The following is a 13,011-nucleotide window of genomic DNA, read 5'->3' as shown; positions in this document are numbered from 1 at the left end:
CTTCCCGGACTTCAGTATTTATAGCTCGAAGGACTGCAGCTTATGGAACTTTAAAAGGCCTCTTTTTGCACGCATAGCTGGAAAAGCATTGCCAAATAAAATACTTGGTAGATTAATGGGCTAATTTGGCATAAAACCAATCTAGAATGTTCTTGTGCTTTTAGCTGTGCAACCTTACATTCCAGAAATAGTTACATTTGTTTTAATTAATGTAATAAAATAACATGGTCTAAGGCAAGGTTTCATATTTTTCTTCATGTTTCCAGCCATCTTTAGACACAGTAGAAGGTGAAGGAAACACCCAGAAGAAGATCTCTCCGAAGAAATCCGAGGAGCTACCAACTACCTTAAGTGCAGTGGGTCTCCCTTCAGGACCCAGCCAACAGATGGATGCCAAGTATGCATGCCCTGTGGACCCTTATGGGTGTCAGGCAGTGATAGTGGCAAAAAAAAAAATTAGTTCAATCAATCAGATGAGGTTTTGGGAACTGGGGAGGGGCAGTAGATCCTTTACACAGAAATGTGGTTCACTCATTTTTGTCGGCCATAGCTGCCTTCTTCTTGGTTGCACATACACAATTTCATCTTGCTTTGTTCTTTGGGCTACTTTAGAGCAAAGTTTGTTTTCAGATAGCCAATCAAGCAGCCGCATAGAAGGAGCATTTTTTTCTTAGCTCAAATCCCAGCCTGCTCTTATTTATCTCTATCTACATCTTCAGCTGTTTTCTATTATTGTCAGATCTACTTTCAAGAGTCCATTGCGGAGACTCTTGGCAAAAAGAACAGACAAGAAGAATGTCAAAGAGTATTCTGAAGTATATGAGGATACTAGTGAGACTATTCCACTCTTCTCCTGCATGTTGCCAATGGAGCTGACAGTGACGCAGAAGGCAACGGAAGGTAAATTTTGGCACCTGCTGTATAGGCTGTCTTCTCTGATGCCAAACTTCATTGGGCCATTGCTAGAAGAGCACCTTGTTCTCTGATGCCTTGGAAGAACTATGTATATAGATCAGAGTGGGAAGCCGAAACCTCCAGGTCTCATACACAAACAACATCCTCCCAAGTTCTCCAGTGTACAAATTGAACATTTTTCTAAGCCTCTGTCACTTCAGTGGAGCAGGATATTGATGTATAGAGAGGGGAGGAATGAGGAGTAGGAGGAAAACAATGGATTATGTTACCCTATTTAGGATACCCCCAAATTTAAAGGGCTTCCTATTTCTAATGCAGATGAGAATCACAAGCTGTTTATCTTAAACCAGCTGAGCCTATTGGTTGGAGGGCAGACGGAAGAAAAGCTCTTAATCTTGCATTGTTTTTTCCCATTTCCAGCTCCCTCTGGGCCTCCTAATCACCCACCTTTGGAGGAACGCCATACAAAAGAATTCGGCAAAGCTAAGAGGAACCGTACCATTAAGATCAGCAAAGCCAAAAGGGCGCCAGAGAAATGGAAGGCACCATTTTTAAGGGAGATTGCAAATGCTAGTGAGCTGAAATATTTGGATGAATTCCTTCTGAACAAGGTGAGGGACGGCAGTTGGGTATGAAAACCAAATAAAGCACCCATTTAAGCAATGATAATACATGGAATGTGTAATTGATTTTCCTGGTAAGTTATATTCTATAGAGCCGAGGTGGCGCAGTGGTTAGAGTGCAGTACTGCAGGCAACTTCAGCTGACTGCTATCTGCAGTTCGGCGGTTCAAATCTCACCGGCTCAAGGTTGACTCAGCCTTCCATCCTTCCGAGGTGGGTGAAATGAGGACCCAGACTGTGGGGGCAATATGCTGACTCTGTAAACCACTAAGAGAGGGCTGAAAGCCCTATGAAGCGGTATATAAGTCTAACTGCTATTGCTATTGCTATTCTAACTCGGGAGTACCTAGTCTAACCCAGGGATTCCTCAAACATTCTCTCAATTTGCAATATTTATAGTCTGCAAAAGTTACCCAGGACTCTGGATAGAATCAATAAAATCATAATTAGATAAAGAAAAAAAAATAAACAACAGCATACAAGTATTTAAAAGTCCATTAAGCAATTAAAAACCACATAAGGTCCCAATAGTTTAAACTACCTAAGAGCCAGATAGTCACTGAAATAATACTACTCCAGCTAGTTTATGAACTAATAATAGCCAGGGACCTTCCCTTCATCTTAAGGGAGAATATTCAATAGAATGGGGCTGATCCAAGCACCATGTATCTCTTAAAGAGGAGGGGATCCACAGCTAGCCCCCATTTAATGAGTAGACTAAAGGGACATGTTCACTTCAAAGTACTGCCTGATTTATGCCTCTGCAATTGCTGAACAGGTTTTAATAACTAGCATTTTGAATTGGTCCCAGAAGCCAACTAGCAGGCAGTGCAGCAATTTAAGGTTCAATGTTATTTGAACCTGGATAGCGTTCAAAATTCTGGCTGCCCTGTTTGTATCAGATTGGCTTTCCAGCCATGTCCAAGGCGATCCCATCAGTGGTTAGTTTCAATTTTGTTTACTACCGGTTCGCTCACGCGTGTTCATGCGCAGAAGCGTCAGGGCAAGTGGGCAGAGCCTCCCGCCACCACTTCCGGTTTGCCCAATCCGGGCTGAACCGGGAGCAACCCACCCCTGGATCCCATGTAAAACACATTACATTGTTTGTTTCCCAATACTTTTTTTTCCTGTTCCAAAATATGAACATGCACAAATTGGCATCTCATACATCAGGGATCCCCAACTCCTGGAACACAGACCGGTACTGGTCCATGGCCCACTAGGAACGGAGCTGCACAAGTGAGCACAACTTCATCTGCGCATGTGCAGAATCTAGGTAGTACATGAAACCATCCCCCCCAACCCAATCCGGGGTGGGGGGAAATCCTGGTCCTCTGTAGAGCCCAAAAGATTAAGGTCTGCTGTTATACGTCTTCATATAATTTATCCTAATATCAGGATCATCAATGCAGAATTGAAGAGGGGAAAACGTCCAAAGAGCATAGTGTGAGCTTTTTTAAAGGGAAGATTACAGAACATTCTTCCCCTTTCATGTATTGTTACTCTCTTTTTTTTTCTTCAGATCAATGATCTTCACTCTCAGAAGTCAGCCATTGAATGCTTGTTTTTTGAAGCCACTGAAAAGTTCCGTGGGAATATCAAAACCATGTATTCTGCTCCTGTAAGTAGCTTGTGAGGAGGGGATGTCAAAATAAAGCACCACTGGCTTAAATGGAAGAGAACAGCGTTAAAACAAAAATTGTCTATGAAATATTTGCAGAAGTCATTGACAGCTGGGGAATCAGTAAAACAACTTCATTTGCACATGGAGGACTTTTTAAATATTGACTGGAATCTGTGTTAGCAATGATAACGTGTTCAATAAGCTAGGCCTTCAGTTTGTATAGTTTTTTGTTAGTAAAAAGGAAATAAGCATTATATTAAATCTGCACTGTAATTCCATTTTTTTCAGTTATAACTGTAACAATGTTATTCATTGTAATTATATTCCACTTTTCCTCCAAAAAGCTTCAAGTAAATGTATGTACCATATTTTCCTCCAATTTTCCCATGAAACAACTATGAATTAGATTGAGCTGAAAAATAGGAAGTAATCCAGAGAGCTTCAGTGACAGTATTTATATATGAATACTGATCTCCCCATCCTTGCACAACACCTTCCTCCCAGTACATATTTTCTTTATATCACACTGGCTTTCTGAATTGCTAAATTGCTTAACAAAACACTAACTTATTTAATAGCTCTCCTACATTTTAGAACACAAAATTTATTAACATAGCCCTGTTGGATCAGATCTACAATGAAATCGAGTTTGACACCCCTGTACTAGGTAAATGAAATTTCAGACATAAAGAGTGAAGGTTGCAAGCTTTTGCTACTGCTCCCATAAGTCTGACATATCAGAGATAGATTGCCTCTGAACAGGGAGGTTTTGTTTAATATCCCAGACTTACTGTTATAAACCTCCTCCTGCTCTTTAATGAATTCATTTGATCCTTCCTTTAAACCTGTTTAACCTCTTAAAATATGTCCTCCTAATTTTCATAATTATACATTAAAGTGTTTTTTTCTCCTGAATTAACTGTCTAACCTAAGAGTACTGAAGAAGCTTGAGTTGGGCTAAGTTTCAACAGTTATGATGCTGAAAATTCCATAACTTTTGGGAAAGGTCTGACTGTGGTACACATATGCTGTGCTTATGGTTGAGCACTGTGGAACATCGATGAGGAAACATTCTGTTTTCCACACCACTGATGCATCCTAGCTCAACATCCCTACTTATTTCTACCATCTTTCCACAGAATGAACAGATCCATGTTGGCTACAGAGACCTGATGGAAAACTACCAACTCCTCGTGGTCAACATGGCAAAACAGAAAGAAGAGAAGGATGTGAAACTGGTCTTGAATCTTTTCCAGTCTCTTCTGGACGAGTTTGCCCGCAGCTATGCAAAAAAAGAAGAACCAGAACAACACAAGGTCTCACATTTATATCCTTGGAACCTATTTGAATTCTTAAAATTGGGTTTTTTTCATGGAAAGTTTTGACATGAGTAGTTTTCTTCTTGACTCACTTAAAAAGGGGATTGCATGTATCATTATTTCTTCATTATTATCTCTACACAAATAAATCACTTCAATTAACTATAATCCAAAGTATTATTTTCCAACCTTGGCAATATCCAGATGTCTATGGGCTCCAAATCCCAGAATTCCAAACCCAGCATGAGAGTTGTGGGAGCTTGTTGGTTTGTTTACTTATTTGTCAGATTTATTTAACCTCCCATCTCCCAATCGAGTGACTCTGGGTGGCATGAAATGAATTTAAAAGCAAAATATACTAATTAACATAAAGATGAATATGAAAAACTTTAAAAGTATAAAAAGGGCACAAAGCTAAAAACAGGACAGAAAAGAAATTTGATGAAGAGGTGTTAATTAACCAGGAACCATCTCAATATTTCGCCAGTCTCCTGAGCTCCTTAGGCCTGCTGATACAACCAGGTCTTCAGGGAGCTTTGGAACAGAGGTGGTATTCAGCAGGTTCTGACCAGTTCTGCAGAACTGGTAGTGAAAATTTTGTTTTTAATAAAAAAAATTTATTTTAAATTTTCAGAACAAACACAACATCCTTCTTTACAAGGTTTACTTGGTTACAAAAAGACTTTCATGCATCTTTTCCACAGTCAACAAATATAATTCATATTAACTCAACTATTTTAACTCAAATATTTATACATGTCACCATCATCATATCTCCATTTTCATTTGACTATAATTGTTTAAACGTCCATCATAAAATATACCAAGATTTAATACATAACCACATACTGGCCTTTCATTTACTATTTCTAAAATCCTCCACTAACACTGAATCCTAGCTAGAATGTTTCTAGCTAAACATTCATAATATTTAATAACAAAATTTTCTAATCTGCCTTTCCAAATCACTGTTTAGAATTTGCATCCGGTTTCCTTATGTTATAGCCATATCTATATATATGTTGTTATTCTTATCCCTCCTTTATTTAACTATATCCCGTATCATAACATTTTCCCACAATAATCAAAACCTTAACTGTATCTAACTAGTTCTTTTTTTATTAACCGTTATATATAATTCAAAGGGATTTCTAATCTTCCTTTCATGGGTACCATTCAATATTCATATCCAATTATACTCATCATAACACTACACATTGTATACATTAGTAACATTATCAGTTATTTATTTAGACTATATCTATTGTCAATAAATTTCACTAAGTTTAACTAGTTTTAAATCTTTATCAACCTGTATCTTTCCAATAGCAAAACAGTCTCATATCTTATGCCATTTGTGGTGCCAGTCCTCTAATCATCTCCTTGATCAACTTTATATGGACTCCTCTTAGCAACTCCTTGCTTATAAGATCTCTCATGTAATCTTGATGCCCTTCTTCTGTTTCCTTAGTCAGCTTATATTTGATTGTCAGTAGTGTTATCAATGCTATTGTTAATAAAATTTCTCTCTTTAAATCGATAGATTCTTTTGTTTTTTTTTCTTCCATATCTTGCCATCTGGGATAAAGTTTCCCTCCATTTAATTCCCCTTTCAGTATTCCACTCTTTCCATTTTCAGAGACAAACCAATCACCATAAATATCAGCAAATTTAATCTCTTTATATTCATTTTCTACTTTGATTTTTTGGGTTTTAACCACCACGTTTTCCATTTGATAAACATCCTCAACTTCTTCATCATATTTTGCTGTTAGATGCTCTAAGTCTTCCAACTTCTTCTCTCATACGTATTTGATAATTTCTGTATTTCTGAAAATATATTTTGAAAGCTTAAGGTTTTTTTCTGCTGTTGAAATTGTGCCATTATCTCCAGCTAACAAACACAGCTGCTCTAGCTTGGAAGGTTAATAAAATTAAGCATAGATTCACAAAGTTTTGTTTTCACTTTTCTCTGGTTAAAGATATACTTCAAAGAGACATCTGTATGCTTTCCTTCTTATCACTCTCTATAACCAAGCAGTGAGACCTTGTAGTTCCAAGCCAAAACAATCAGTGAAAAAAATAAGAGTGTTCCGTTTCCAATACACAAACCTTCTAGCCTCCAAGTAGCAGTGTTATTGTTGCAAATTTCCTTGTTTCTTTTTATATCTTTTTTATTTCAAGTTAGAAAAAAGAGTCCGATTTTTGAATGAGTTAGAACACCCACAGTAATGAAAGAGGAAAATTTTAGTCCATAAGTAACAGAGAATAATAAAAGAAAAAAAAAGTAGAAAAAAACCTTAATCCATTCGTTTTAAAAGGCTTGCATAAATTCCATCCATGAAGATAGCATTTAAAAAGTAAGATAACCCACTGTCCAAAACCATTCCAAATTTAATTCCGCCACTTAATTTTTCTGTTCTCCAATATAAATTAATTTTAAGTTTTTTATAGGCAGTCTCTTTTTAAAACGGTAAAAGTTCCTTACCAGCTGGAAACACTTTCTCTTTCCGTATCCTTCTGTTTTGGAGCCGCCCCGACTTCATCAGCCTTGGCTGGATTTTTTGTCGCCGGCTTGAAGAACTTTTCTTGCATCGATCAGGGACTTTGCGATGTCCCTGAGGTCAGCAAGACATATTCTTCCTGTTCACCATCTCTGCGGGACAGTTTAGGTCCGATTGGACCACCCAGCGGCAAAAGTATCGGCTGCGGTCGCGGAGCATCAAGACAGCACATCCATATTGTCGCGACGTTGGCTCCTCCTGCCCGGTAGTGAAAATTTTGAGTAGTTCAGAGAATGAGTAAATACCACCTCTGACTAGCCCTGTCCCCATCTATTCTCTGCCTCCCAAGTCCCAGATGATCAGGAAGGAATGGGGATTTTACAGTATTCTTCCCTTGCCTCGCACACCACATCAGCTTTACTGGTAGTAAAAAAAATTGAATCCCATCATTGCTTTGGAAAACTAAAAGGGATGAGACCAGCCTTATTTCAAGGAAAAGATGTTCTGTAAAATGGAGGCCACAGCAGAAAAGGCCCACGATGTAGGACCCTCCAAATGAAACTGAGACGAAGTCTACACACCTGGAAATTGCCAAGCTTGGAAAACACTAGTAGCAACTTGTGTTCATCATACACTCCCTTGTTATTCTGTCTGCTATCTAACTGCTCAGCATGTTCCCTCTGAATCACTCATTTGGTTACAAAATTTAAAAGGGGCCAATGCTACAGTTTGCCATAGAAGTGGGAATATTGCTTCCCAGACTCCAAGCAATTTTTTTTTACTGCTGAATGCCAAGAATTGACCTTTCTTCGTTAGAGATCAGCTCTAATGAAGAGATCTAGCTCATTAGAGTTCTAGCTCAGCTGGAACAGAAAGGATGTGAAAAAGAATCCTTTTTTCTTCTTACTCTTCCAACAGCAGAGCAAGGCTCAAAAAAAAAAGCGGAAACAGGAACATGTGGTGAGTCCTTTGTGATTTTCAACATTATATTAGCCCTTGAATTAGGAGTGGGTTTGGGTGCTGCCAGTTGTAAGAACTATCTCTTATCCTAGGGGTCTCCAAACTTGGCAACTTTAAGACTTGTGGACTTCAACTCCCAAAGTTCCCCAGCCAGCATGGAATGGAATTATGGGAGTTGAAGTTCACAAGTTTTAAAGTTGCCAAGTTTGGAGGCTCCTGCTTTAAAAGAAAAGAGAAAAAAAGCTTTCCGGGTGGGGAAGAGGAGAATGAGAAGATGGAAATTATTATGGTGTTTTCAGTTTTTATGTTTTGGTGTGGCATGAGCTACATTTGGGGGAAAGCAAGTCTGACTTCATAGGAGGAAATAACATTGTAAATTCAAAAAAGTGCATTTGTGCATATGCAGAAGAGCAACCAGAAAATGCAATAATTATGGGGAAATGTGTTGGCAAGCAACTTCAAGTTTTTTATAATATTTACACCAAATTAAATGGATAGGAAGTCCTAGTATACTCTAAAGACAAAGCACACCCCAGAAAAAAAATCACCATTCTAGAATGCCCAATAGACTGGAATATGTTTTTAATCAATTGGGATAGAGAATATTGACTTAATAATAAGTAGCATGTTTACAAGATCAGTTTTTTCTTTAAAGTCCTTTGATTCCCTTTTCAAGAAAACACAAACCTAAAAATACAAGTTTAACGAATAAGTGAAGTATATTCAGATATTTGTGTGACTGTTTACAGATTGTGGAACTCAATGGCCATGTATTTGTGAATTACCAAGTGAACATCTTACAGTCTTGCGAGCAGTGCTGTTCCTACATCTGGCCTATGGAGAAGGCTTGTCTTTGTAGCAGTAAGTGTGAATTGATAGGATTGATACTCTTGCTTTTAAGCAGCTCAGGGTATTTCTGATTGTAATGAGCCTTTTCATTTACGGTGACATAATATTGTGGGCTGGGAGGTAGGAGATAAAACTGTCATTGCTAATAATAGGAAATTGTCTTTCCTATTAATAGAGTAAACAAGTAGAGCTCTTGTTTACCTCCTTCCAAAAATGGAAGCGTTCCTATTCCTCAGGTTTCCCCACTGTGGGGCCCTCCTGATGTGTTGGCACCACGACTCCTAAAATTCCCAATGCGCCTGGACGGCTCAAACTACAGAAAAATGATCTACACCACAGGGATGGTGTGGTTGTATAAGTCAGTTTTGCTTTCTCTGGGTTTATACTCCTCTTTCATTTAAAAGTTCCTTATCTTTTTTCTCCATGGGAAATTTTTTTTTCTTGTCCTTGATTTCTCAGAGAAGTTAGCATTTTTCTTCCATGTTGCAAACACCACTCAATTAAAACTTTGTCTCCACAAAGAAGAATTTTTATTTGGGAACAAAATCTTTATTTTATTTTATAGTTTAGTTTAGTTTTATTGTTTAGTTTGTTTAGTTTAGGTTTTTTTATTCCTATCTTTATTATTTTTATAAATAACTCAAAGGAGTGAACATAGCTAATACTCCTTCCTCCTCCCATTTTCCATACTACAACAATCCTGGGAGCTGAGCAAAGAAAGGTGACTGGCCCAAAGTCATCCAGCCAACTTCCATGCCCAAAGTGGGACTAGAACTCTCAGTCTCCTGGTGATTGGCTCAAAATCACCAACTGGCTTTCATGCCTAAAGCAGGACTAGAACTCACAGTCTCTTGTTTTCCAGTACCTTAACCACTAGACCAAAAGTGGCTCTCTTTTCACAAGCCTTCTTTCTTTTTTTCTTTCCTCTTCTAGTCTGTAAGCTGACCTGCCATAAGAAGTGCCTGTCCAAAATCCAAAGTGGATGCACATCCTCACAAGGAAAAAAAGTAGGTCATAGCCCCTCTCTGGCCAGCTTTCCACATGCCAGTCTCTGCTGTGGGAAAACAGAGACTGGCTTCGGTTACCACTCAGGAAGGGTAGAATTCAACCCCAACAGAATTTAGGTCCTCCCACTAGATTTCAGTAAGGGCTGAAATCAGACCAAGCCGTCATCTGGGCTGACATCCTGCTTCCCAAAGCAACCAACGAAGTGTCTCCAGGGAGCCTCTGAGTAAGCGGCTGAAGAAAGTAGTCCCACTTTTCCTGTCAAAATTATACTACTTCTTAAATATGCTTCAGTTAGCAGAATTCCACCCCCCCCCCAATATTAATAAATAGTCTCCATTCAGGAAAGAGCATCCACATACAGACACTTAACCCAAATTTTTTAAAAAAATACCTTTCAGCTTGTTTTCAGTGTGAAATGAATATTTGACCATGTTAACTTGAAATAGTTCAGCAATAGCGCTTAGACTTATATACCACTTCATAATGCTTTACAGTACTCTGAGCAGTTTACAGAGCCAGCCTCTTGCCCCCAGCAATCTGGGTTTTCATTTTACCCACCTCGGAAGGATGGAAGGCTGAGTCAACCTTGAGTCTTGCCAGGATCAAACTCCAGGCTGTGAGCAGAGTTAGCCTGCAATACTGCATTCTAACCACTGTGCCACCAGGGCTCCTTATATTATTATCAGAAATGATACAATCCAGGTTTATCTCGGTACCTATTATTCAAAAGAGAGCCGAAGCTTTAATTGTAAACTCTGCATTCCTCCTTTGTATGACAGTGTATGTCGCAAAATCGTTAATCTCGTCTTCCACTTCTGGTCATAGGGTGACCAAGACCCAGAGCCCCGTCACTTTGGGGTCAGTGTTAGTGTTCTGACTAGTGAGAAGAACTCTGTCCCGATTGTCATGGAGAAGCTGTTGGAATATGTCGAGATGCATGGACTCTACACTGAAGGCATCTACCGGAAGTCGGGATCAGCAAACCGCATGAGGGAGTTGAAACAGTCTCTGCAAACAGGTAAGGCTGGAAGTGCTTCTTCCCTAGGATGCTTGGTAGCATTATTACCTGTGAGCTGTCTTCCTTGGAGGAGGAGGAGGAGGAGGAGGAGGAGGAGGAGGAGGAGGAGGAAAAGGGCACAAACCACAGCAAAGCATTACCACCATTTTAAAGAAGTTAAATCAGAAAAAAAAAACTGTAGAAAGCTGTAGAAAAATCAAAGTTCTTAGCAGGCCTGAAAGGACCAGAGCAGGAGTGGAGAACTTGTGACCCTTCAGAAATTTTTAGACTGTAATCAGTGGTGGGATTGAAATAATTTAACAACTGGTTCATCCAAGGTCAGGTTGGCGTGTCCCATCCCCATCCTCCAGCTCTGCCGCACATGCGGGATGAGCCTTCCGCAATGGCCAACCTGACCCTGGACGAAACGGTTGTTAAATCCCCCCCTCCCCTATGCTGTCAAAGTGGATCCTGGGTACTGTAATAGAGAAATGGGCAGCAGAGCAGCTAACACGAGGAGAGGAAGAGGAGGAGAAAGTGGGAAAGCCGCCTTCTCCTTCCCTCGTGCCAGCCGCTCCACTGCCCGTTTCTCCATGGCAGCCTAGCATAGTGCCTAGGATCCACTTTGATAGTGGGTAGGGTATGTGGTAGTTTAGCAATCTATTCGTCCGAACCGGTGCGAACCAGCTGAATCCCATCACTGACCATAATATGTATTTCGTGTCAATAGCTACAGTGCTGAGCCTATTTATTTAGCATATGGCCAGGAGACTATAGTGTGAGTACAAAGTAGTTGTTTGCAAGTTCAATTCAAGCTAGCCCGCCCCCTGTGGTGCATTCTGTAAGAATGCCACAGAACAGTGTTAATCCGTTCGGTTCATGCTTGCACACCACGGGGGGGAGGGGGGAGGGGGGCTAGCTTGAATTGAATTTTAAAACAACAGTAGACGAAAGTCCACACATTGCCAGTTCCTGCACTAGGGAGAAAACATCTTCAAATCTTTGATGCCAAATCTCAAAGTTACTACATTCCCAGCTGTCATTCCTGTGCATCTTGCATAGACTAAGGAGCTTCAATCTTTCCCTCCTCGTTTCTTCTCTCCTTCTCAGACCCAAACTCAGTGCTGCTAGAGAACTACCCCATCCACACCATCACGGGGATCTTCAAACAATGGCTGAGAGAGTTACCAGATCCTCTCATGACTTTTGCTCAGTACAATGACTTCCTTCGGGCGGTGGGTAAGTAGTGAAGCATCTGAGAGAAAAGAGGTGATTCAAGTGGTGTGAGATTGGCTCCCATTGGCTTCTGTAAGAAATAGGGATCCTGGACTAGATAGACACCAAATATTTGCAGGTAGTCCTCAACTTACAACAATTCATTCAGTGACCAAAGTTACAATGTCATTGAAAAAAAGTTATGTATGACCGTTTGTCACACTTACGACAGTTGTTGCAACCCCATTATCACATGATCAAAATTTGGATCACAATAGCAATAAGACTTATATGCCGCGTTCCAGTGCTTTCACAGCCCTCTCTAAGCTGTTGACAGAGTCAGCCTCTTGCCCCCAACAATCTGGGTCCTCATTTTACCCACCTCGGGAGGATGGAAGGCTGAGCCAACCCAGAGCCAGCAACTGTCTCATATTTATGACGGTTGCCATGTCCTGGGGTGATCACATTTTTGCAACCTTCTAACAAGCAAAGTCAATGGGGAAGCCAAGTTCACTTAACAGTTGTCTTACTCACTCAACACCTGCAGTGATTCACTTAACAACCGTGGCAAGAAAGGTCATGAAATGGGGACAAAACTCACCTAACAACCATCTCACTTAGCAACATCAAATTTGGGCCTCGATTGTGATTGTACGTCAAGGACTACCGATCTCTAACTGGATCCTCCTTATGTTCTCCTTCCTTGCAGAGCTCCCAGAGAAGCAAGAGCAGCTCTATGCCATTTACAGTGTCCTTGAGCAGCTCCCACAGGCCAATCACGACACCTTGGAACGCCTAATTTTCCACCTTGTCAAGTAAGGACAACCATCTTGTAGTTTAACTCCCCCTTGTGGTCGGGGAAGGGATTAGAGCCGTGATCCTGTGAGATGACGTGGATTTGAAATTTACAAGAGCCAGAGGACATTTGACCAAGTACTTTAATCGTTTAAAAAATGACTCTACAGTTTGTTTGAAATTTATGTTGTAGGAAGTCAGG

At 40.1% G+C, this 13,011-nt stretch overlaps 1 protein-coding gene across 9 annotated transcripts in view; it reads left to right on the top strand.

Moving 5' to 3' along the window:
• The window catches only part of MYO9B (myosin IXB), an 86,019-nt gene that overhangs the window by 60,851 nt on the left and 12,157 nt on the right, over nucleotides 1-13,011 (top strand). For 8 of the 9 annotated variants that reach the window (XM_087702047.1, XM_087702053.1, XM_087702028.1 and 5 more), the window contains 11 exons: nucleotides 267-397; nucleotides 740-900; nucleotides 1,336-1,526; nucleotides 3,061-3,159; nucleotides 4,302-4,478; nucleotides 7,904-7,945; nucleotides 8,695-8,806; nucleotides 9,728-9,801; nucleotides 10,628-10,820; nucleotides 11,910-12,038; nucleotides 12,724-12,829. In XM_087702047.1, the coding sequence (XP_087558173.1) occupies nucleotides 267-397; nucleotides 740-900; nucleotides 1,336-1,526; nucleotides 3,061-3,159; nucleotides 4,302-4,478; nucleotides 7,904-7,945; nucleotides 8,695-8,806; nucleotides 9,728-9,801; nucleotides 10,628-10,820; nucleotides 11,910-12,038; nucleotides 12,724-12,829 (1,415 nt within the window). The remainder of the gene's footprint in view (nucleotides 1-266; nucleotides 398-739; nucleotides 901-1,335; nucleotides 1,527-3,060; nucleotides 3,160-4,301; nucleotides 4,479-7,903; nucleotides 7,946-8,694; nucleotides 8,807-9,727; nucleotides 9,802-10,627; nucleotides 10,821-11,909; nucleotides 12,039-12,723; nucleotides 12,830-13,011) is intronic. The other variant, XM_087702012.1, reaches the window with a different exon arrangement.

This window comes from Thamnophis sirtalis, unplaced genomic scaffold, assembly GCF_051295495.1.
Source record: "Thamnophis sirtalis isolate CommonGarterSnake01/CBP01778 unplaced genomic scaffold, rThaSir2_p1.2 scaffold_1, whole genome shotgun sequence".
In the NCBI taxonomy this organism is placed as follows: domain Eukaryota; kingdom Metazoa; phylum Chordata; class Lepidosauria; order Squamata; family Natricidae; genus Thamnophis; species Thamnophis sirtalis.
Note: the sequence above shows the minus strand (reverse complement) of the source record. Positions and strands in the feature narration are given on the sequence as shown.